The following is a 23,807-nucleotide window of genomic DNA, read 5'->3' as shown; positions in this document are numbered from 1 at the left end:
GTTGATACCAGATCTATTATCTGGACATTCTAAATAGGTTGTGGTGGTGGTGGTGGTGGTGTTTTGTCCTTGGTTCTCTAAGAGTACCATGACATTGGGGTGATGTCATGACTTGCAGTGGATTGTATTTAAGTGAGGGAGGGCTGTTCAAGGTGAACAATCTCACTCTCTCCTCCAGAGTCATCTGGGTCCAGTGGCAAGATGAATATCAAAATGACTGGAGATGGCCCGTCTGTTTAAGGCAATTGGGGTAAAGTGACTTGCCCAGGGTTGCATAGCTGGTGAGTGTCTGAGTTGAGATTTGAACTCAGGTCCTCCTAACTTCAGGGATAGTGTGTCATCCTCTGACAGCTATCTGCCCCATCTAAAGCAGCTATGCAAAGTACAGAATTCCATTGGTTGACATATGTGGCATAAGCTAAAATAAGCAAAAATTATATGTCATTAGGGACATGGGTTGGGCAAAACAGGAGTATCTCCACTGACTAGATGATCATGAGATGGTCATTTGCTCATGTTGGACAAGAGAGAATGGTCCAGTGGTACAAAAATCAGTTTGGAGGTCTTTCCATGTAATTGAGTCACCTCTGCCTGCCACATTGAACTTGGTCACCATGATAAGGAAAAACAAGGTGGGGGGGCCTGTAGTTTGCTTCCTATGATTAAACAAGTTAACTTACAACCTGAAGTTCATAGCTCTGGGGCCTCATACACAGAACTTATAATCACTACCCCCATGGAATCATATCAAACTGGTTAATACTGATTAGAATAGAGGAGGGGTCCAAATGAATTCTTTCTCACACCAGGACTATCAATCATCTCTGTTTTGACCTTGCTCATATCCCTAGGACTGAACACTAAAGACACAGGAGCCTCCTAATAAATCCTAGCTAAGAGTGATATGAGGCCCTAAGTGCTCTGCACGTTGGGAGGTGGGAACAGCTACTCTTTTAAAATCATGGATTATGACCCACTACACCCCCAAAGTGAATTATGGATTATGGGATCTGAGGATGCAGACAAGACAGACCCAGCAGTTCCTGGTCCACAGTACTTACCATCACAAGAGAGGGGCTGGGGCCAGACCCCAAACAATATACATCAGGACCAGACAAGGGGTCCCATTTCAAGCAAATGAGCAGGAGCAGATAAAAAAATACCCAATTCAGGAACTAAAACTGAAAAAGGGAATAAACAGAAGGCAAAAGCCCTTCTTTGTGTCCCCAGCATGTAGCACAGTGCCTGCCACTTCCTAACTGTGCTAAGTCCGGGGGATATGCCGACAAAGACAAATTCTAAGTCTTGTCATTGTTTTCATATTTACTTAGGATTACTTGTGTAGAAGTTGTTGCTTCTGCTCTATCCTGCCTCCAGTTCATGCCTCAAGTAGAATGGAACTTCCTACTGAGCAAGGAGTTTTCTTAGCCCAGAAAAGAAGTGTCCTTGCACTTAGTGCACACTTATGAAATAGTCACTTAATAATTGTTCACCGAATTGAATGGGGGAAAGGAAGTCTCTTGACCCCAAGGTGCTTTCATTTTCTTGAGGGTGGGGTGAAGGGAAATTCACAGATGGGGAAAGGTGATATTTTTCATATAGCACCAATTATGTTTGAGGATCTGTGCTAAGCAATTTTCATAATCCTATTTGATACTCATAAAAACCCTGTGTAGGTAGGTGCTATTAGCTACATTTTACATTTGAGGAACCTGATGCAAACAGGGGTTAAGTGATTTGCCCAGGATCACACAGCTAGCAAATGACTTAGGCTGAATTTGAACTCAGGTCTTCCTGGCTTCAGACTCAGTGCTCTATCCCTTGAGTAAAATTAACAATAAATATGCTTATTGAATACTTACAAATTTTCAATTTCCATTTCCTCAGTAATTCTATTGAAGGATCATATAGTAAGCACCTACTGTGTGATGGATAGTGTGCAGCAACACTATGAGTACTCATAAAAGACTAAAAGCAGGGCAGATGGTGTCTCCTCCTAAAGAGGAAAGAAGGTAGGGATGTGGCCCTTGAAAAAATGAAGTGGTTCTAAAGCTGTTCACTGTATCTGGCTGTTTGCTGTCTCTCCTTGTGGCTTTCTTTTAAATCTGAGAAATTAATCTGTGAAAAGGAGAAATGTCACACCAACTTGTCCTGTCAAATTAAGAACAATGACATTCCCCCCCCCAAAAAAAAAAAGTGCACAGCAGCCCTTATGGCAGCTACAGAAGTCGAGCCCTAAGAAGTCATACCTTCAGAAGCCACTCTCCCAGCAGCCCCCAACTTTGATGCCCTCACACTTTGAGGTACAACAGCATAAGTCACCACAGGAGCATCAATGTCAGATACAGTCATCCCCATTGTTTAGAAAAGAAAGAGGAGTCAATCAGTCTATTCAACATCAATAACCCCCTTCAGTCTCCTTGCTTTTTTTCCCAGAGAAATATGGATGAGTCCTTGAGTGCTGGACTGAAGAAACTCAGTGGTCTAGATTAGAGGTATCAGATGTGCAATCTAAAACCCATATCAAGTGGGCTTATTAAAATTTAAGTGTGAACTACTTAACAAAATAAATGAAAATACAATGAAATGTAGAGAATGCATAGTTTGTGGCACATAGTCCATGTGCACCTGCTGGGATCCTTGTGTCCTTTACAGGGGTCCTTTTCCTATTGGAGTTTGATACAAAAAGCCTAAATAGTTTATTGAATAGGGTAAATGGTGAATTTTCTACATTAATGTTGAATTGAATGTGTGCATTCTACTTTTCCAGTTTTGTTTTTTAAAAGGTGAATCCCCAATTCATTCATCTCTTCATGGTTTATGAATGTTCCAAGATTTGAATTCTCCTTTTAGGATTTGTTTTGTTTAATTGATTTTTAAAAATTATATTTCCTTGTTGTTTTTATTTTGCTTGATGAAATTATCTATTTTTCCTATAGTTTGTATATTGATTTACTAATTTTTAGGATTAATTGTAGTCTCCAATTAAACTTAATTTTGTCTTGAAACACCATTTATTTTATATTATTTTTATTGCATTATGATCAATGAACATTTTAAATTTTTCTGCTTTTCTGCATTTGTGAATAATTTGTTATTGTGCCCTAATATATGGTCCACTTATAAAGGTAATTTGCATGTAATCACCAGAGATCTATCATATCTAAATATCTAAAATTTTATTAAGGTCTTAAATATCTGTTTTCCTAATTAAAAAAATCTAAATATGAAAGAGGAACATGGAGTTACCCAACTGTTATACTTTTTTACTACCTATTTTTCCCTAAAAATCAAGCATTAGGGGGTGGAGCCAAGATGGCAGAGGAAAGACATTAAACCCACAGGGCTCCAGATACAATAACCCCAAAAATAGTAATAAAAGAACCCTTGGGGCAGAAAAACACACAAAAATACAGGCTGAGAGTTTTCTCCAGCTATAGATAGATTTCAGGGGGCCATGCTGGGCCACGAATAAAACCTAACCCCACAATTGGGCCGACACACCAGACACCTGCCAGAGGAATTTGCTCCAGTGCCTCTGAATCGGCTGCAGCACAGGCATCTTTGGAATCAAGCACGAGGTCAGACAGAACAGCTGGCTGGGGGGGGAGGGTAAGTGCAGGGGTACCAGTGGACTGGGGGGAAGGATTCGACTGTCCCACCCCAGCAGGGAACCAGGAAGAAATCCTGAGTGGTGAGAGACCCAGGTGGGGGAGGGGAGCAGGGGAGCAGTCTCATCAGAAGCTGATAACCACACCACAGAAAGCTTTGCTGGTTGGGTGCTTAGTAAAGTAGACCTGAGGTTATCTCCGGACCTAAGAACAGGCCAGGTGAGATTAAAGCCTGCCCTCCTTCAACACAAAACACCTGGGACCCTCTGAAGCTGAGAACAGGAGTGGAGCCGAGATGCAGTTCCCACCGCCACCGCCCCCCCCCCCCCCCCCGCCCCCGCCCCAGTGGAGAGTTTAAAATCAAATGAAAATGAGGCCAGGCAGGCTGAGAAGAAGCCTAACCATCCCCCAGGGCCATGCTGTAGCTTGAATAGTGTGTCCTGGAAGCAGTGCCACACTTTAAGAAGGAATTAAAAGCCAAGAAATAGTAAGCCAGGATGAGTAGGCAGAGAAAGCAGAAGACCATCAAAAACTTCTTTGGGGGTAAGGTAGACCACAATACAACCTCAGAAGAAGAAGATAATAACAGGGTCAAAGCTCCAACATCCAAAGCTTCCAAGAAAAATATGAACTGGTCTCAGGCCATGGAAGCTCTCAAAAGGGACTATGAAGAGAAAGTAGGAGAAATAGAAAGATGTAGAGAAAAGGAGGAAAGAATGGAAAGGAAAATGAGAGTGATGCAGGAGAGCCATGAGAAAAAAGTCAACACTTTGAAAAGCCAAATGGAAAAGGAGATTAAAAAACTGATGAAAATAACTGCCTAAGAATTAGTATTGAACAAATGGAAGCCAGTGACCTTATGAGAAATCAAGACACAGTAAAGCAAATCCAATTGAATGAAAAAATAGAGGGCAATGTGAAATAGCTCCTTGGAAAAACAGCTGACCTGGAAAATAAATCTAGGAGAGATCATTTGAAAATCATTGGACTACCTGAAAACCATGACCAAAACAAAAGCTTAGACACCATCCTCCAAGAGATTGTGAGGGGAAATTGCCCTGATATTCTAGAATCAGAAGCTAAAATAGAAATTGAAAGAATCCACAGATTACCTCCTGAAAGAGATCCCAAAAGGAAAACCTTCAAGAATATTATAGCCAAATTCCCAAAATCCCAGGTCAAGGAGAAGATACTGCAAGCAGCTAGAAAAAAGGAATTCAAATACTGTGGAGCTCCAATGAGGATAAAGCAAGATCTAGCAGCTTCTACATTAAAGGACAGAAGGGCAGGGAATATGATATTCCAGAGGGCAAAGGAACTGGGACTTCAGGCAAAAATCACTTACCCAGCAAAACTGAGTATAATTTTTTCAGAGGCAAAAATGAGATTTCAATGAGAAAGAGATCTTTCAAGCATTTATGATGAAAAGACCTGAACTGAATAGAAAATTTGACTTTCAAATACAAGATCCTGGAGAAGCATAAAAAGGTAAACAGGAAAAAGACTTCATGAGGGATATTAAAAGATCAAACTGTTTACATTCCTACATGGGAAGATAATACTTTGAAATCATAAGAACTATCTCAGTAAGAAATTCAGGGGCAGCTGGGTGGTACAGTGGATAGAGCGCCAACCCTGGACTCAGGAGAACCTGAGTTCAAATGTGACCTCAGACACTTGACAATTACTAGCTGTGTGACCCTAGGCAAGTCATTTAACCCCAATTGCCTCACCAAAACACACAAAAAACAAAACAAAACAAAAAGTCTTCACAAGAAAGTCACAGAAGACAGGGCTGAGCTGAATATGAATGGATGATATCTGTAAAGCATTTATGTTTTGTTCTTTGTAGGGCAGACAGGGTGAGGTGTCTTATGTCTGGGGCTGTATTTGGGCTTGGGGCCTCCTGGGTCCAGGGCTGGTGCCTTGTCCACTGTGCCACCTAATTAATCCATGGTGACATCATCAAAATACGGTTGAGGTGTAGGAGGAATAAACTGGGGGAGGGAGAAGGGGAGAGATGGTCTGCGCAGAGGTAGTTCACATGAAGGAAACAAGAAGAAAGCTTATGGAGGAGAATAGAAGAGGGGGAAGGAGTTGGGGAGTGAGTGAACCTTAGTATCATCAGAATTGGCTCAAATAAGGACTAATATACATACTCAAGTAGGTATAGTAATATATTTTTGCCCTGAGGGGGGAGGAGGGAGAAAAGGGTGGGAGGATAAGGGAAGAAGGAAAGGGCAGACTGGGGGAGAGAGCAGTAAAAAGCAAAACACTTTCAAGGAAGATAAAGATGTTCTGCATTACTGCATCAGTATGACATATTGAATTGCTTGATCTCATAGGGAGGGTTGAGGAGGGAGGGAGGAAGAAAAATTTAGAACACAGAATTAGCTCAGGGACCCCAATCTCATTAGAGTGGGCTCATGGAGGGAATAGGATTCATACCCAATTGGGAGGAGCAATCTATTTAACCCTGCAGGAAAATAGGAGGGGAAGAGGACAATGAAGGAAGGGTGAAAAGGGGGAGTGCAGAGTGAGAGAGAGGATAGTCAGAAGTAAAACACTTCTGAGGAGGAATAGGTAAAAAGAAGATAGAGTAAATATCATGGGAAGGGAATGGGATGGAGGGAAATAGTTATGATGATTGATTATAATGGCAAAACGTATGGTACCTATTTTGCTGGGCTTTTATGAAGAAAATTATCTGTCAAGCTTAAGGTACTATATACAGGTTATAATGAACAGGATTCTATCAGAAAAACCTGGAAATACCTACATTAACTGAAGCAGAGTGAAATCTACTGTATACAAAATAACAGCAATAGTGGGGGATGATCTGCTGGGAAGCATGTGGTTGTTTTCAGCAAGGCAGTGATCTAATATAACCCTGAAAGACTTATGAAGATTGCAGCCCATCTGCAGAGAAAGAACTGATGGTATCTGAAAACAGATGGAAACACATTTACATTTTTTTTCATTTCCTCTTTGACAATTCCTTAATCTGAAGTTTGGGGGGGTTTGACTGTTTTCTCTCACAACTAGCTAATATGGGAATTTTCCCATGACTACTAATGTATGACTTATTTTGAATTGCTTGAGTTCTTGTAGGTGGGGGTGGGAATAGAGGGGGGAAGAGAGTTGGAACACAAAGTCTCTTAAAAATTGATGTTAAAATTTTGTTTTTAGACATATTTTGGAAAATAAAATTCTATTCAGAATTTTAAAAATCAAGCTGTAGGTGTTTAGATATCATGTCATTAAATGCATATTACCTCCATATATATTGATATTTTAATAAACATTTTTATTTAAAGCTTTGAATTACAGATCTATCCCTCCTTCTCTACCCTTCCCCCTCCCTGAGGCAGTAAGCAATGAGATGTAGGTTATACATGTATAATTATGTCAAACATTTCAATTTATCTGTCATTTTGTATAAGAAGACTCAAATAAAAGAAAAAATGGAAGGTGAAAATGTCATGATTCAGTCTGTGTTCAATAAATACCAGTTCTTTCTCTAGAGATGGATAATATGCTTCATCATTAATCCTTTGAAATTGTCTCAGATCATTGTATTGCTGAGAATATTGTCACCAGACAATATTGCTGTTACAATGTTCCACATTCTCCTTGTTCTATTCACTTCACTACACATGAGTTCCTATAACTAAGTGGATACAGAACTAACTCCTGCCTGGAAGACTTTGGTCATTCAATTCCTGCCTCTGAAACATACCAGTTGTGTAGCCAGGGAAAGTGCCAGTGTACCTCACCAGATGCCTTAACCTAAGGTGGATTCCTTCCCCTCTCAGGTCCTTAGTTTCTTCAGCTATAAAATAAAGTAGGATTTGGGGGAGGAGTGGAAGGGCCTTAGAGAGGTGACTTCTTGGAACTGGGGGAACTTGATGTTGTTTGTTGACTTGAGTTGGATGCAGGGTGCCTGAAATGAATGATGGAGGCCAATACTTTCAAGCTGAAAAAATAGACCACTTTGGAGCTGACACTACAGTCTTTTGAAAATGGCATATGTGTTGCCTAGACTGGAGACTGGCAACAGACTCCATTAACCCAGCCCTCAAACAGAAAACCCAGTCTCAGGGCAGCTAGGTGGTGCAGTGGATAAAGCACCGGCCTTGGATTCAGGAGGACCTGAGTTCAAATCCGGCCTCAGACACTTGACACTTACTAGCTGTGTGAGCCTGGGCAAGTCACTTAACCCTCATTGCCCCACAATAAAACAACAACAACAACAAAAAGAAGAAGACCCAGTCTCTGACAAAGACTATGTTTGCAACCCTGGCCAAGTCATCTTTCAAGGCTCTGAGCAATACTGTAAGATATCAGATTTGGGAGTGGGAGATAGAGAGTGTCTCCATCTTGGGGCAAATGAGTAAAGGTCTGGTGGTATTTAAGCAAAATGTAACCTTGTCTTTTCCCCACACAGCTCTATTCAGCAGCCAGCTTTGTAAAAAAAAAAAAAAAGGCTTCAAAATTGTAGGTGATAGAGATGGGACTTATGAATTCACTGAAATAGGGAACTCTCCGATAAATGAGTTCTTTCTAACTAATAAAACAATTTAGCAAGCTCTGCATTCTTTATTTTTAATTTTTTTAGAGCTGACCATTTTTAATTGTTATTTATTTTTCTTTTTTTTCATTTTACTTAGAATTTTTCCCAAATTACATGTAAAAAATAAAAAACAAATTTGTTCACATTGATTTTTTAAAACTTTGCGTTCTAAATTTTCTTTCTCTCTTCCTCCTTAACCATCCCTATGAAATCACGCAATTCAATATGTCTGTCATACATGTGCAGTTATGCAAAACACCTTCACATTACTCAAGTTGTGAAAGAAATTAGACAAAATAATTTTAGAAGGATGAACTAACAAATAAAACTATACTTCAATCTGTATTCAGATACCATCAGTTCTTCCTCTGTTGATGGTTTGCATTTTTCATACATCCTTCTGATGTCACCCTGCTCATCATTTCTTTCAGTTACTATTGCTAACTGTATTACCCTCCATTGTATTCCCTCCCCTTGATATTTACTCTATTGTCCATCTTCCTACACCTGATCCCTCTTCAAAAGTGTTTTGCTTTTTACTGCCCCCTGCCCCAATCTGCACCCCCTTCCTTCCTCTTCCCCCCTCCCTTATCTCCTTCCCCTCCTACTTTCCTCAGGGCAAAATATATTACTATTGGGCAGCTAGATGGTGCAGTGTATAGAGCACGGGCCCTGGATTCAGGAGTACCTGAGTTCAAATCCAGCCTCAGACACTTAACACTTACTAGCTGTGTGACCCTGGGCAAGTCACTTAACCCCAATTGCCCTGCAATTATATATATATATATATATATATATATATATATATATATATATATATATATATATATGTGTGTGTGTGTGTGTGTGTGTGTGTGTGTGTATATATATATATATATATATATATACCTATTTGAGTGTGTATGTTATTCCTTCTTTGAGCCAATTCTGATAAGAGTAAGGTTTACTCACACCTGAACTCCTTCCCTATCTTCCCCTCCACTCCATAAGCTTTTTCTTGTTTCTTTTATGTGAGCTTCTTTTCCCCAGTCCAATTCTCCCTTTCAATTTCTTCCAGTGCATTCCTCTTAGCCCTTAACTTTATTTTAAAGATGTCATCATGGGTCAGCTAGGTGACACAGTGGACAAAGCACCAGCTCTGGACCCAGGAGGCGCCAAGCCCAAATCCAGCCCCAGACATAAGCCACCCCATCCTGCCTGCCCCACAAAAAAACAAGGATTAACAAAAAATAATTGTTTTACAGATATCATCTTTTCATAATAAATTCCCACTTGTGCTCTCTGTCTAAGTATATCCCTTTCAGCTGCCCTAATATTGAAAAAGTTCTTATGAATTAGAAGTATTATCTTCCTGTGTAGGAATGTAAACAGTTCAATCTTTTAATATCCCTCATGATTTCTTTTTCCTGTTTACCTTCTTATCCTTCTCTAGGGTCTTTTATTTGAAAGTCAAATTTTCTATTCAGTTCAGGTCTTTTAATTACAAATGCCTCTTTTTCATTGAAGTCCCATTTTTTCCCCTGAAAGATTATACTCAGTTTTGCTGAGTAGGTGATTCTAGGCTGTAGTCCCAGTTCCTTTGCCCTCTGGAATATCATATTCCATGCACTTCGATCCTTTAATGTAGAAGCTGCTAGATCTTGCTTTATCCTTACTGTAGCTCCAAAGTATTTGAATTCCTTTTTTCTAGCTGCTTGCAATATTTTCTCCTTGACCTGGGATCTCTGGAATTTGACTATAATATTCCTGGATGTTTTCCTTTTGGGATCTCTTTCAGGAGGTGATAGATGGATGCTTTCAATTTCTATTTTACCTTCTGCTTCTAGAATATCTGAGCAATTTAACCTGACAAAGTCTTGGAAGATGATGTCTAAACTCTTATTTTGGTCATGGTTTTCAGGTAGTCCAATGATTTTCACATTATCTCTTCTGGATCTACTTTCCAGGTCAGCTGCTTTTCCAAGGAGATATTTCATATTGCTTTCTATTTTTTTATTCATTTGGATTTGCTTAACTGTGTTTTGGTTTCTCATAAAGTCACTAGCTTCCATTTGTTCAGTCCTAATTCTTACGCAATTATTTTCAGCAGACAGTTTTTTAATCTCCTTTTCCATTTGGCTTTTCAAGCTGTTGACTTTTTTGTCATGACTCTCCTGAATCACTCTCATTTCTCTTTCCATTATTTTCTCCCTCTCTCTAAATCTTCCTTCTATCTCTCCTACTTTCTATTCAAAGTCCTTTTTGAGTGCTTCCATGGCTTGACACCAATTCATATTTTTCTTGGAAGTTTTAGATGTTGGAGCTTTGACTTTGTTATTATCTTCTGAGGGTGTATTCTGATCTATTTTTCCCCAAAAAAAGCTTTCTATAGTCTGCTGCTTTATTTGCCTACTCATCTCCATCCAGAAGTAGCTGTCTGATTGAAATCTGATTCTCTATGGTCAGAAGCTTATCCTGCCTGTGCCCATCCCCCAGTGGGCCTCTGCCCCTAGAGTCAGCACACTGGATCATAACCTGGGCACTTCTCCCCAACTCCAGCAGTCACTTCACCCTGGCCAACCACTGAACCCTCTCACCAGTCCACAAGCCAAGCCTCAGAAGACGCTTCAGTTGATGAAGACTGCAAGGCACTGGAAGCACTGTCTGTTCCAGGCTGGGTCTGCACTGCCTGCTGAGCTCCTTTCTCAGGTGGTGAGATGAGTTTTAGAAGCAGTTGCTGCCACAGTTGAGTCAGAGGTTCCCAAGGCCTGGTTCTCTGGGGCAGGGACTGGGGCTGTTCAACTTGCTCTACTCTCAGCCTGGTACAAAAGACCTTTCCTGCTGAACCTCTAAGCTGTCTTTGGCTAGAAAATTATTTCACCCTATCCTTTTTGGGGTTCTCATGCTCTGACAATTGTCCTATGGCATTATTTTAAGGTATTTGGAGGGGTTTGGGGGAGAGGTCATGGAAGTTACTTCCTGCCATCTTGGTTCTGCCCCCCTCTGTGTTCTTTTAAATTCTACCTTCTTATATCCTTCCTCTTGCAAGGTTTATTTAGGTTCTTTTGGCCAATATATACTTTCTTTCTAGGAAACTGTTGTGTCAGTTGTTGGGTGGAGGGATTACAATTGAAGTCAGAGTTAACACCTACCTTTCCTGAGAACTTAGATAAGAGGCTCCTACCTTCCCTGCCAACTTTGGCTTCACTCTATGGAATAGACTTAGCCCTTCTAGGAGGTACTTTTTCTTATCTAAATGGTGAACCTGCCTTCAGAGAGCATCTCCAGAAAATAAAAAGAGTCAGGTCTCTTGGTTTCTATTGGTTGGAACTTGAAGGAACAGTATAAATACCTCAAGCCTTGGTGCTCCTCTATTACTTCCCTTTTTTGCTGTAGAGGATAGACTTTATTGGACTCACAGCAGCAGCCCGTGTTTCCTCAGCACTTTTGTGTACTTGTGTATTTTGCATTCCACATTCTTCTCAGCTTGCTTACATAGTTTTGTGAGCTTCCTTTTCATTCTATAATGATGGAAAAGCTTACTTATGGTATTTTGATCATTCTAACATATTTGTACTTCATTACTTTAGTAGTGGGGATAGTTTTGGGGTTAGTTTTAGAAGACACTTATAAATTTAAAAAAAGAAGAAGATACTTACTAATTTAAATTTCCCCTGAGCTTCTGCTCTAGTACACACTGCCATGTCCTTGGCCCTTGACAAAATGGTCATTGAATGAATAGCTGAGCTAAGTCTCTTAATAGGTCTATTGTAACCCTGTAGAGTTAATTGTGAAACAGTACAGTGAGATTCACTGTAAATTGGAACCAGTCTCTCTCCTCTCTTCTGCTTTGTTAATACTCACTACAGTCACCAAATTATCCAGGACATGCTTATGATTTTACACAACATATCTGCCAAGGAGAATGCAAATGGCTAAAGAAAAGAACTGGTTGGGGTAGGGGATTTTCTGGAGGAGGATCCTTTCTACATTAGGGTTGAACTTTGGATCTTCCAGTTGGTAATAAATGCATTGCTGAAGGAGTATAAATGATACTTGAGAAGCTTTTTTAAAATATTGCTACAATCACAATCACTGGAAAAATGGAAAGAACTCCAGAGGTCAGCTATTCCCACTCCTTTCTACAGATGAGGAAACTGAGGCCAGAGTAGTTAATTGATTTGCCAACAGGTTCAATGGCGCTTTGCACTATTCCTCTTTCCCTCTGTAGATAATGAGAAGTGAAAAAAAGGTTGGTGGGGGAGGGTTTGGGGGGGGGCTGATGTTGAGGGATGGGTAGGAAGGGAAGAGATAAGTAATGAAAAACAGGATTGGCCTGGAAGTAATAGGAATATAAAAGAGGAAACGGATGCCAGGGACACATTAGAGACCACAGGAGGCTAGGTGGCACAGGGCATAGAGCACTGGTCCTGAAGATCTGTTCAAATCTCACCTTAGTTACTTACTAACTATGTGAACCTGGCAAGTTACTTAACCTGAATTTCCTTAAACATCCAGGGCCATCTCCAGTCATCCTGATGTATATCTTGGCACTGGGCCCAGATGGCTCTGGAGTGGGGTTGGTGACTTTGCACAGCCCTTATACATTTAAATCCAATTCACTGCAAATCCTGACATCACCTCCCAATGTCATGGTCAGCAAGGACAACAACAAGAGACCTCAGGATGGACTGTCTAAAATACTCAGAGTGCAGGAAAGAAAACCATGTTAGGGAAACCAAAAAAGGGTGAAAAGGTCCAGTTGTGGTCACTGTGTTTGAGGCTTAGAATCATTTATTCCAAGTCTGATGCCCCCCTGTATTTCATTAAGAAATAGTAGTTTCGGGGCAGCTAGGTGGCACAGTGGATAGAGCACCGGCCCTGGATTCAGGAGGACCTGAGTTCAAATTCGGCCTCAGACACTTTACACACTTACTAGCTGTATGACCCTAGGCAAGTCACTTAACCCCAATTGCCTCGCCAAAAAAAAAAAAGAAAGAAAAGAAATAGTAGTTTCCTTACATGAAGCAATAACTTTACAGATACTGATAACTAACAATGTAAAGGGAATAAAAGAGAGAAAAGAAATTGAGTGATACGTTGACAAAAACTAAAGGGGGCACTCCCATTTAGTAAGTGGACATTACAAATAGTGTATAAAATGGGAAAAGGAAAACAGGTAAATGTCCATTCAAGTCTTTAGAAGTCTTTTCTCAGATAATTCTTGGTACATCCTCTGGGTATAGCTCTGGATTCTGGCTCTGGATCATTGACATGGTCTCAGGTGTGGTTGTTAAAAAAGTCTCTCAAGTATGGATGCTGACGATCAGCTAGAAAGTCTCCTCGGCTGGAAAATTTCCTACAAAATCCTTCCTCTCCAAACCCTACCTCCTGCAAATTCTCCTCAAAGCCATGGAAGCAATCCCATTCTAGTTTACCTCTTTGAAAGGGAGAATAATTTATTTAAATTAAGTTGGTCCTTCTATTATGCTAACCAAGTTAGATAAGCAAAGATTCTGCCAGCCATTAGCAGCCATGATTTATAAACCCCAGTTCTTGTAAATCTCCCACATCTTGGGGTTCCAACAAATACTGTTCAATACTCCCAACTCTGCTTTAAGCATAGTGGGAAATGTTAAGGTTAAGTTAGATGCCTAATTGATCCCGGGGAGGGGGGGAGGGAAATAGGGTGCTATTGTCACAGTATGAGTAAGGATATATTGTGTTCAGGATCAGCTAGGTGGCACAGTGGAAAAAGCACCAGCCCTGGATTCAGGAGTACCTGAGTTCAAATCCAGCCTCAAACACTTGACACTTAATAGCCGTGTGACCCTGGGAAAGTCATTTAACCCCAATTGCCTTACAAAAACAAAACAAATAAACAAAGAATAAATTGGGTTCAACAGCAAGGAGGTAGTGAAGGGAATTACACTCAAGTGGTTGCCACCTATCTTCAGGATGTTAATGTCAGAGTTTAAACAGGAAAAGAATCATTAAAGCACAGAGAACAATTCAAAGTTTATAAAATACTTTACCTACTTTATCCCATACATGCCTGACAACAACCGTGGGAGGGAATAATAGTTTGTGATTTTAAAGCCAACCTGTGGTCTCACACTGTTAGAGAGCTTAGGCTGAAGAACTCTCTGCCCATGTACATAGATACCTTCTCTGCACATGAGACTCTTAGAAAGAGGCCTAGGTCACATAAAACACCAGTGACTTCGCCAGGATCCCACAGTCATCAAGCTTCATGGGCAGGATATGAATCAATGTCCTCCTGATTCAGAGCCCAGCTCTCCATTCAGAACAGCACATTGCATCTCACAGGAATTGTTATCTCCATTTTTATATATGGGAGAAGTCTTAGGATCTTGTTGAGTCAGATACAAGAAGCATGAAATGAATGATGGGGGATGAAAGCTGAGGGTGACACTTTTATGTGACAGAGCACTTTGGAACTGACAGGTCAGGCTTTTGAAAATGGCATTTGTGGTGGCAGCTAGGTGGTAGACAGAACAACTGGCTTTGGAATCAAGAGGACCTGAGTTCAATTAAGAAAACAAGAAAAATCACAACTCCCCCCACCAAAAAAAAAAGAAAGAAAGAAAGAAAAAGAAAAGAAAATGTCATTTCTCTTGGCTAGACTGGGGGCTGCCAAGTGATTCCACTAACCCAGCCCTTAAAAAGAAGACCTGGTCTCTGTCACAAACTATCTCTGTGGCCACCAGCAAGTCACATTTGAGGACTCTAAACAATACTGTAAGACAACAATCTGCAGGTTAGTGGGATCTGATATCTCAGGTGGATCTCTAAGGAAGGGGCAGGGGTTGTGAAGAGAGGGGATTGGTGAGGGGAGGGGGAGCCAGATGTCTGTCCATCAGGAAGGAACTAAGTAGACCTGACCCTAACATTTCTCTTGAATAGATCAAAAGAATGCAGTTTTTTAAAAAATGTTGAAAACCTTGAATCTCTCATTGTCATGTATAATTTATATTCATTGAAATGGTTTAGATAGGTACACCATGATGAAAGATTTAAGCAGACACAAGGTGAAAATAGTCTCGAATTTCTTTGATTCAGCACTGTACAAGTCCTCAATCAGTATGATAAGTCATCCAAGCAAAAAGTGTAAAAGGCATTTTCTGATGTCTCTTCCTTCACCTTTCTATGTCTGACTTTCCTTGGATTTCTGCTTCTGTGTGTGTGTTTTGATGCCTTTCTTTTTGCCAGGGTTTTGTTCCCAGGACAGCTGCCTTCCTAGGTTTATTTTCTCAAGCTACTCTTCTTCCTTCCTGAAAGATCTGGACTGTCTTTTGTCACCAATATTCAATTATTCTTTTTTCCCCGGAGAATCATTTTCTAAAATATCCCCCAAAGACTGAGTTGATTAACATTATTTCTAGACTGCTGACTGTTCAGTTTTCATTTTGGTTACAAAATAGAGGAACCCTGCTCCATCACTGATACTGGCAGGAATACTCTGAGGAAGTACTACAGATTACTTTTAAAACAACATAATTATTTTGCTAGTTTGATAAAATGCAAGAACTAGGATATTTCTCTCTAAAAAAGAGGAAAAGTACATATCTCCCAATTCTGCCCAATATTTTCCTATCCCTATGAAGTTGGCTGATCGGGATCCTTATCTAGAATATTCTCTCTTTTCCCTTTTACCTGCTGAATTCCTGCATATCCTTGAAAGCTCAACTCAGATGGTACATTCTTCAAGAAAAATCACCTTGTAACTCTTATGAAAACAAACCTTCCCTGGGAAAACCCACTTATTACTTCTTTTTGGTCTTCCAACACCTTTATTTCAGAGGCAAGTCTTTAATTACTCAAGTTTTCATAACTCTGAAACTACCTCTAAATCCACTGATCCCTTCTGGTTCATTCCCTCCCCCATGAGGCCCCAGAAAAAATCAGTATGTACCAGTACTGTAATGATTTGTTATAAAATCTCTCAAGACCAATGTTAACTCATTGCACAAGACTGCAGCAAAGTATTCCACTTAAGTGGAACAATGGGACATAATCCTTTCAAGACACCAGGAAAAGAAAACCATAGAGTTCCAGTCTTTCATCAATAATAACTGCTTTAATAATCTTTTTTAAATGTTTTCAAGGATTATTTATGCTCCTTGGACAAGGCGACTGCAAGGCACTGAACTTAAACCTAAGGACAGAAAGCACCCTCTTCCAAAAAGCCCAAACCATAACCAATTATTTTAGGATTTTCTATTTTACTTTGGGTGATATAATATACGAATTGGTGTGAAAACAGACTGGATGATTTGAGAAATGGAAGAGTATTAGCAAAAGAAAAGAGAGATTGATTCCAGTATACAGTGAATCTCAATGCAGTGTTGCACAATTGACTATACAAGGTTACCATAGACCTAACAAGAGGCTTAGCTCATTCAATGACCAATTTTTTTTTTTTTTTTACCAAGGACATGGAACCATGTACGAGAGCAGAAATTGAGGGGAAATTTGAACTAGGAAAAAGTCTTCTAAAACTAACCCAGAAACTATCCCCTCAATGGAAGAAATGAAGTTTAAATTCAAGCAAACCACAGAAATACCATACAGAAGTTTTCCCATCATCCCCATAGAAAAATAACGCAACTTCATCCAAGCTTTGGGGATAAAGAACACATTACTTATTAAAAGAATTCAGCTTCCTCTTTTCTAGTGTTGAGTTGATAGCCATCTTCCTTGGAGAGTCAAAGAGTCAGATGGAAATAGTAAGTAGAAATAAAGGAGTACTGAGGTCTGGAATAGCATCAATTCAAGTTCCACCCAATAGAAAACAAGAGCCCTGCCTCCTCTTATTTTTGTGGAGAAGCCCTCAAAAGGCAGGTTCACAATTTATGTAGGAATAAGTAACGTCTACAAAGGATCATCTTTTAAGTGGGAAAACAACAAGGTTGTCAATGAAGGATAGGACCTCTTATCTAAGTGTTCAGGTAAATTAGAATTTTAATTGGACTTCTGCTATGGCTCCCCTCACCTCAACAAGCAAAACAGCAATTTGCTAGAAGGAAAGTTGACAGTGGGAAGCTGGGTGGTAGAGGCTGTATTTGGAGTCAGGAAGATTCATCTTTCTGGCTTTAATTCTGGCCTCAGACTCTTACTATGTATGTGGTACTGGGCAAGTCACTCTACCCTGTTTGCCTCAGTTTCCTCATATGTCAAAAAAGATTGAGAAGGAAATGGCATGCCTCTTAAATCCCTTTGCCAAGAAAACGCCAAATGGGGATGAAAAAATCAAACAGCTGAAAAGGGACAGAATAACAGCAACAACAAAGTTGACATTAGACAAAAAACCTTAAATAAGCCTGGTAACAGGAAAGCCTTTTAGCCCATGACATGCAGAGAAGATGTGAACTTGCTTCATTAGTTAGAGAGAACTTCTTCTTCTGGGAGTTGCCTAGATGAGAGAATTCGCAATTCCAGTCCTGATCCTTACAGTCCTGAAGCTTTCTTTGCTAAGTCTGGGAGCTGAATGAAGAGGGTTGGCAAATGTCAAGGCTTCATTCACCTTGAAGAAAAAAAGAATCACTGAAAGACAACAAAACCAATGTGAAGGGTGTAAAACACCTTGCCTACTTTGTGCAATGCAGTTCTCACAACAATTTGGAGGTTCCAGGGAAGTTTTATAAGTTTGTGATTTTAAACTCAGCCTTGTGATTTCACGAGTTTAGGGAGCTCAGACTGAAGACCTTCTCTCCACCCAAGCAGATGGACAACTTCTCTGCACATGAGACTATTAGAAAGTGGCCTAGGTCACTGAAAAGTCAGTGACCTAGGAATTGTGGATTTCACTGTAGTGAGAACAGAGGCCAAGGTTGTTTCCATTCTCTTTAGGGTCAGGTGGGGGAAATGAAAACGTAAGGAAAGAGAAATTTCATGAGAGAGGATGCCTTGCCATCTTGGAGCCATTAGATAAGGATCTGGTGGCATTTCAGCTGAATGAAGCCTTGTCCTTTTCTCATACAGCTCTCTTCATTCAGACCCAAGTCTCTTCAAACAAGGTTTCAGAACTGTGGAGAATAAGGACTGTACTGGCGAATTCACAGATCTAGGCAACTCAGAGTTGAAGGATTTCCTTCTAACTAAGAAGACAAGTTAGCAGCTCTCTGCACTTTTAATTTTCAGCTTTTCCTAGCATTCCTCTTGGCAGGCTTGTTTAGGATGTTTGACCAGTATCACTTTCCTTCCAGGAAATATGTGTTTCAGTTGTTGGGGTGGGGGATTGGCATCAAAGACCGAGTTCACACCTCCTTTTCCTGAGCTCTTAGATTACAACTGAAATCAGACTTCACAGCTACTGTTCCCCAGGACTTGGTAAGAGGCCCCACCCTCCCATGCCAGTGGTGGTTTTAGTCCACCTAGGAGACTCGTTGGGAGGGACGTCTTCTTCTTTGAATGGTGAGCTGGCCTTCAGAGAGTGTTTCCAGAAAACCAAAGGAGGCAGGGCTCTTGGTTTCTGTTCGTGGGAACTTGAAGGAATGGTATGAAGATCTCAAGCTTTAGTGCTCTTCCATCCCCTCTGACCATTTTGGAGGTGATCTCTTGACTCTCCCGAGGAAGACCGCCAGCCACTCACCAGCAGAGGATAGGAAGCAGGATTCTTTTCCTAAGTCACGTGTTCTTTGTCCTGAACACCTGGGTGAAAATCGTGCTGGGAAAGCTTCCCTGTGGCATCTCTCTAGATTGAATGTCTTTGCACTTCGCTCCTTCAGTGGAGAGGAGATCCTGTCCTACTTTGGGCAGGACGCCCGGAAGAAGTAACTGCAGAGAAGCCCTTCACGACCTCACGGAGAATCTCCAGTAGGTGGAAATCGGTGTGTGAGCCGCCCCTGTAGCTGGGAGATGGATATCATCAAAGCGAAGATCTCTCGGAAGCCGCGGGGGGGGGGGGGGGGACACCAAGGACCTCGGGGAAAGTAAAAGATATTCCAAACATAGTAAACTGGCCAGAAAAGAAGAGGAGGCATACTTTGAAGATGTGGCTACAAGGTGCAACCCAAAGAGGAGGATCAGAAACAATTAACTTCATCCAATCCCGTATTCGAATTAGAACTGGCAGAGGAAAAATTGCGGGTGACTCCTTCACGGCAAGAGGCGATTGAGAGAAAGAGGAGAACCAGGTCAATTGTTTGGAGAAAGGGACAATGATGCATTTCAGCGTTTAAGGAAGATCGAGATGCTCACACTAGAAGTTAACAAGGGTTTGAGGAATGACTTGAAGGCAGCTTTGGATATGATAGATCAACAATACCTCAATGAACTTGCTGGAAGAGGACACACAGAATGATATGAAAGTCCACGAAGAAAACAGGACTATGGAAGAAGTAGCCGCATTCGCAGAGTCCTTAGGAAAGGGAGATGATCATCAAGACATGGAGATCATAAGCAAAGTTCTTAAGTTTCTCCTTGAAATCTGGGCTCAAGAACTCAATGCCAGAGAAGATTATGTAAAGCACAGTGTGCAGGGCAAGCTCACTAAGTGCCACTCACAAGCAGACACAATCCTATTTGAGCCCACTTTTCAGAAAACTCCGGAAAAAGACTCTTCCTGACGATATTAAAGAATCCATAGCAGACATTATTAAATTCTTGTTGCAGAGAGAATACGTGAAGGCCAATGATGCTTATCTTCAGATGGCCATTGGAAATTCTCCTTGTCCTCTTGCAGTCACTATGATTGCTATTGAAAGAATATTTTTGACTAGTTGGGCCTGATTTTCGGGGGACTAATCTATGGAGGACTAATCTGGGGACATTTGACTAGCTGATATCTGACTGCTGTTAATTTAATGTGGGCCATTTATAAAGTTCCACCACACTACTCCACTCCCAAATTGATAAGCAAAATATTAAGAAGCCTCTTACCTAAATAATCAAAGCAGAGTTTATTTATGAGATACTATTTAAATTAAGAATACAGGGAAATAAAATGTACAACCTGATTGCACTGCGGTGTGTCTCTTTACACTGTGTCTCTTTCCCACCTGCCAAGCCTCGAAATTTTTTGATACAATAAGGGCCTTAGCCGTCTCCTGCCTCAGGGCACGTTCCACCCTCACCACTCCGGTCTGTTATTCTAACTCTCATTTTGTAAATCCCCCTGCTTCTAACTTTCCTCTCCTTACTGCCACCGCTGAACCCCTGTGTTTCTGTGTCACAGACCTTCTGTATGTCTGCTCTGTCAGTTTGCCCTTCGGCCTCTTTTCCCTGCTCCTAATCCTTCTCCTCTTCTCCTGCGGCCTTTTAGCCCGGTCTCGAGTCTGCCGAGCTCCAACCTTCCTAATATCATCCACCCCCGCTTGACCTCTTCTCCTCCTTGTCTCCTCCCTCCGAACCCCCTCTCTCCTTGTCCAAACTCTCTAATCTCGTCAGCCCCGCCTGAGTCTAACCCCCAGGTCTATATATACCTTTTCTTCTCTCCACTCAAATCTCAGGGCTTCCTGCACCCCCAGAGAAGAGAGGGGGCTGGTCTTGGCATGGGGATCTTGACCCACACTTAGCCTAGCACAGCCTTCCCGTTCCCAGGTTCTTTTGAGCAATGTCAACTTGCCTTCCAGCAAAGTGTCATTGGGTGAGTGGGGATTAGAGTTGAAGTTTGAGTTAACACCTCCTTTTCCTGAGGATTAGGGAAGAGGGCCTGCCCTCCCCTCCCCTCCCCTCCCCTTTCCTCCCCTCCCCTCCCGTGTGGGAAGGCCTTCTTCCTCTATAAATGGTGGCCCTACCTTCAGAGAAGATCTCCGGAAAACCAAAGGAGCCAGGGCTCGTGCTTTCTCCTGTGTGGAACTTGAAGGGACGGTAGAAAGATCTAAAGCCTCAGTGTTCCTGCATCCCTTCCTACCATTTCGATCTCTAAGGAAGATGGCAAGGGACACACCACCAGAGGAGAGGAAGCAGAATTCTCCAAGCGGGCCAACTATGCCTGGCCGTGGCCGTGGCCGTGGCCGTGACCGTGACCGTGACCGTGACCGTGACCGTGACCGTGACCGTGGCCGTGACCAGGGCCCGGCCCCAGCCTTGCGGGGAAGGACCTTGTCTGCTGAGAGCTGCGTCCCTCCACGCGAGGAGGCGGCCTGGGCTGCCTCGGCGGCCGAGCCCGGGCCTGTCCCCGCTATGGGTATGGGCGCGGGAGCTGCCAAGAGAGCCGGGGCCGCCGTCCCCGTTGCCACAGTGGAGGCGCGGCAGCTGGCGCCCTGCGACACCAACGCTGCCGCCGCCGCTGCAGTGGCCCTGGGCCACGGCGTGCCCCAAGCGCCGGTGCCCCTGAAGCCCCTAGGACGGCCCTTGGTCCACAAGGCTGGCAAGCCCGGGAGCCCCCTGGGGCCCGAGGACCGAGAAGACCACGCTGATGGCCATGTGGCCGACGGTGACAGCGCCCCCGCCCGGCAGCGGCCCCGGGTCCTGCCGCCCACGGAGAAGCCCTGCGCGGGGAAGCCTCCGGCCCTGGGGGCCACCTCGCGGGGCCAGACCGGGGCCCACAACCGGGACCAGAACCGGGCCCAAAACCGGGCCCAAACCCGGGCCGCCGCCGCCGCCGCCGCCGCCGCCGCCGCGCCAACGCCCGAGCCAGCTGAGCCAGCACGAAGCTCCCCACAAATTAGAAAAGCCGGACAACCCAAGACCCAGACCACCAGCATGGCTTGTGACTTCAGTGACATCGCAAATTGGCCAACCCCAAGTGAACTGGGGGACATTGAACGCCACAAGGTCACCAATCAACCAAAGAAGAAGCCACAAGACAGAACACAAAAGGAGGAGAAGACTGAAAAGAGAACCGACGGGGAAAGCAGAGACAACCCTGAAGCAAAGCTCGATGTGCCTGGAGAAAATGTCAGTGAGGGAGAGGCGAAGTCCAATCATCGAAGAAAAAGAGCTAATAAGCCCAAGTGGGTACCACTTCATTTGGACGATGTAAGACCTGATAGGCGAGAAAGACGAGGGTCACGGAACAGCTCCAGATCTCAGCCAGAGCCCAATGAGTCCGCACAGAACAACCCACCAAATGACTCACCAAGTTGGAGACGTGAGACAGACAACAGAGATGATCAGGATGAAGTTTCCAGTGGAAGAAGTGCAGGTGGCACGATTCCAGGTCGCTTTAGACGTCCGGGAAGAGGACCTGGCTGGGGACGAGGCCGAGACAGAGGCCACCCTCCAAGGACCTTGGAGTATTCCTATGGGTATCCAGAACCACATGGTGAAAGCCCTGAGCAGCCATTTCAACCACAACTTTACACTAGCATCATGTATTACTATGGCGATGGCACAGGAGTGCTGCTGTATTATGTGGATGAATCGCTGCTCAAAGAATACATCAAGCGCCAAATTGAATATTACTTCAGTATAGAAAATTTGGAACGGGACTTCTTTCTTAGGAGGAACATGGATGAACGCGGTTTCTTGCCGATTTCTCTGATTGCGAGTTTCCCGCGTGTTCAAGCCCTGACTACAAATGTTCATCTCATTGTGGAGGCTTTGAAAGACAGTGCAGAAGTGGAAATCGTGGGCCAGAACATGAGGAAAAAGGTGGCACCAGAACAATGGCCAATTCCTGACACTCCTCCACGCAATGTGCCACAAATCGACTTCTCTCAGCTCGTCGACTGCCCAGAGTTCGTACCAAAGCAAGCCTTTTACTCACGGACTGGCTTTTCTTCTGCCACAACAGATGACCACTAGGAAGGACAAGGGGGTCCAATCTTCCTGTCCTTTTTCATTTTCTGTTCTTTCCTTCTGTGTTTTGTATTTTGGGGATTCCATAGAAAGTGTAAACTTCACGCAATGACTTTGGACGCCCTGAATTATAATCACGTGTTTCCCAGAGGGAGGGAAAAACTACCAAAAGCAGGGACCTGAGAGTAAAACTTGAAACTGTAATCCTCACCCACCTCTCATTCGCTCACGTTGTTTGCTTACTTTTGGTAGGCATGAATTTTCTGCCTAACTGCTTTGGATATTTGGGGGGGGGGGCAATTGCGGTTAAGTGACTGGCCCAGAGTCACATAGCTAGTAAGTGTCAGGTGTCTGAGGCTGGATTTGAACTCAGGTGCTCCTGACTCCGGGGCTGGTGCTTTTTTCACTGTGCGACCTAGCTGCCCCCCCCCTTTTGATTTTGATGATTATTTAAGCGTCTTTTTGTAACTGAATAAGGGAGACGACAGGAGGATGTTCAGGTACACGCTGCTCCTTTTATTTTTCCCCAAGGAATTTTAATGTTCGAATCTTCCAGGTGTTTATCCTTGGAAAGTATTCTTTTATCCACAATACGGGCATGGTAGAGCACTCGACCTTAACTTCCCTGCCAACGTCCTTCAACCTTGACTGGAAGGGACACAGACCTGGTCTACACTCTGGATAAAGCCGAATTAGGGGCTGTCTCTAAAGTTTATCTCACTTTGTGGATTAAAAACGGATTGGGGGGGGGGCAGCTAGGTGGCGCAGAGGATAAAGCACCGGCCCTGGATTCAGGAGTACCTGAGTTCAAATCCGGCCTCAGACACTTAACACTTACTAGCTGTGTGGCCCTGGGCAAGTCACTTAACCCTCATCGCTCTAAAAAAAAAAGAAAAAAAGAAAAAAGAAAACCGGATTGGGACTTCCACTTCACA

The 23,807-nt window shown here is 42.8% G+C and overlaps 1 protein-coding gene and 1 pseudogene across 1 annotated transcript; both read left to right on the top strand.

Annotated features, from left to right (window-relative positions):
* The first annotated feature begins 19,044 nt into the window (after window positions 1–19,044).
* LOC122738277 lies at window positions 19,045–19,917 on the top strand (annotated as a pseudogene).
* Window positions 19,918–21,060: 1,143 nt separating this feature from the next.
* On the top strand, window positions 21,061–22,878 carry LOC122738276 (la-related protein 1B-like). The gene is given in 3 exon segments (XM_043980338.1): window positions 21,061–21,656; window positions 21,691–21,752; window positions 21,755–22,878. Coding segments are annotated over 3 exon segments (1,782 nt in total).
* The last annotated feature ends 929 nt before the right edge of the window (window positions 22,879–23,807 follow it).

This window comes from Dromiciops gliroides, chromosome 2 (assembly GCF_019393635.1).
Source record: "Dromiciops gliroides isolate mDroGli1 chromosome 2, mDroGli1.pri, whole genome shotgun sequence".
NCBI lineage: Eukaryota > Metazoa > Chordata > Mammalia > Microbiotheria > Microbiotheriidae > Dromiciops > Dromiciops gliroides.
The sequence above is the reverse complement of the archived record's forward strand: the minus strand, read 5'-3'. Positions and strand labels throughout refer to the sequence as shown.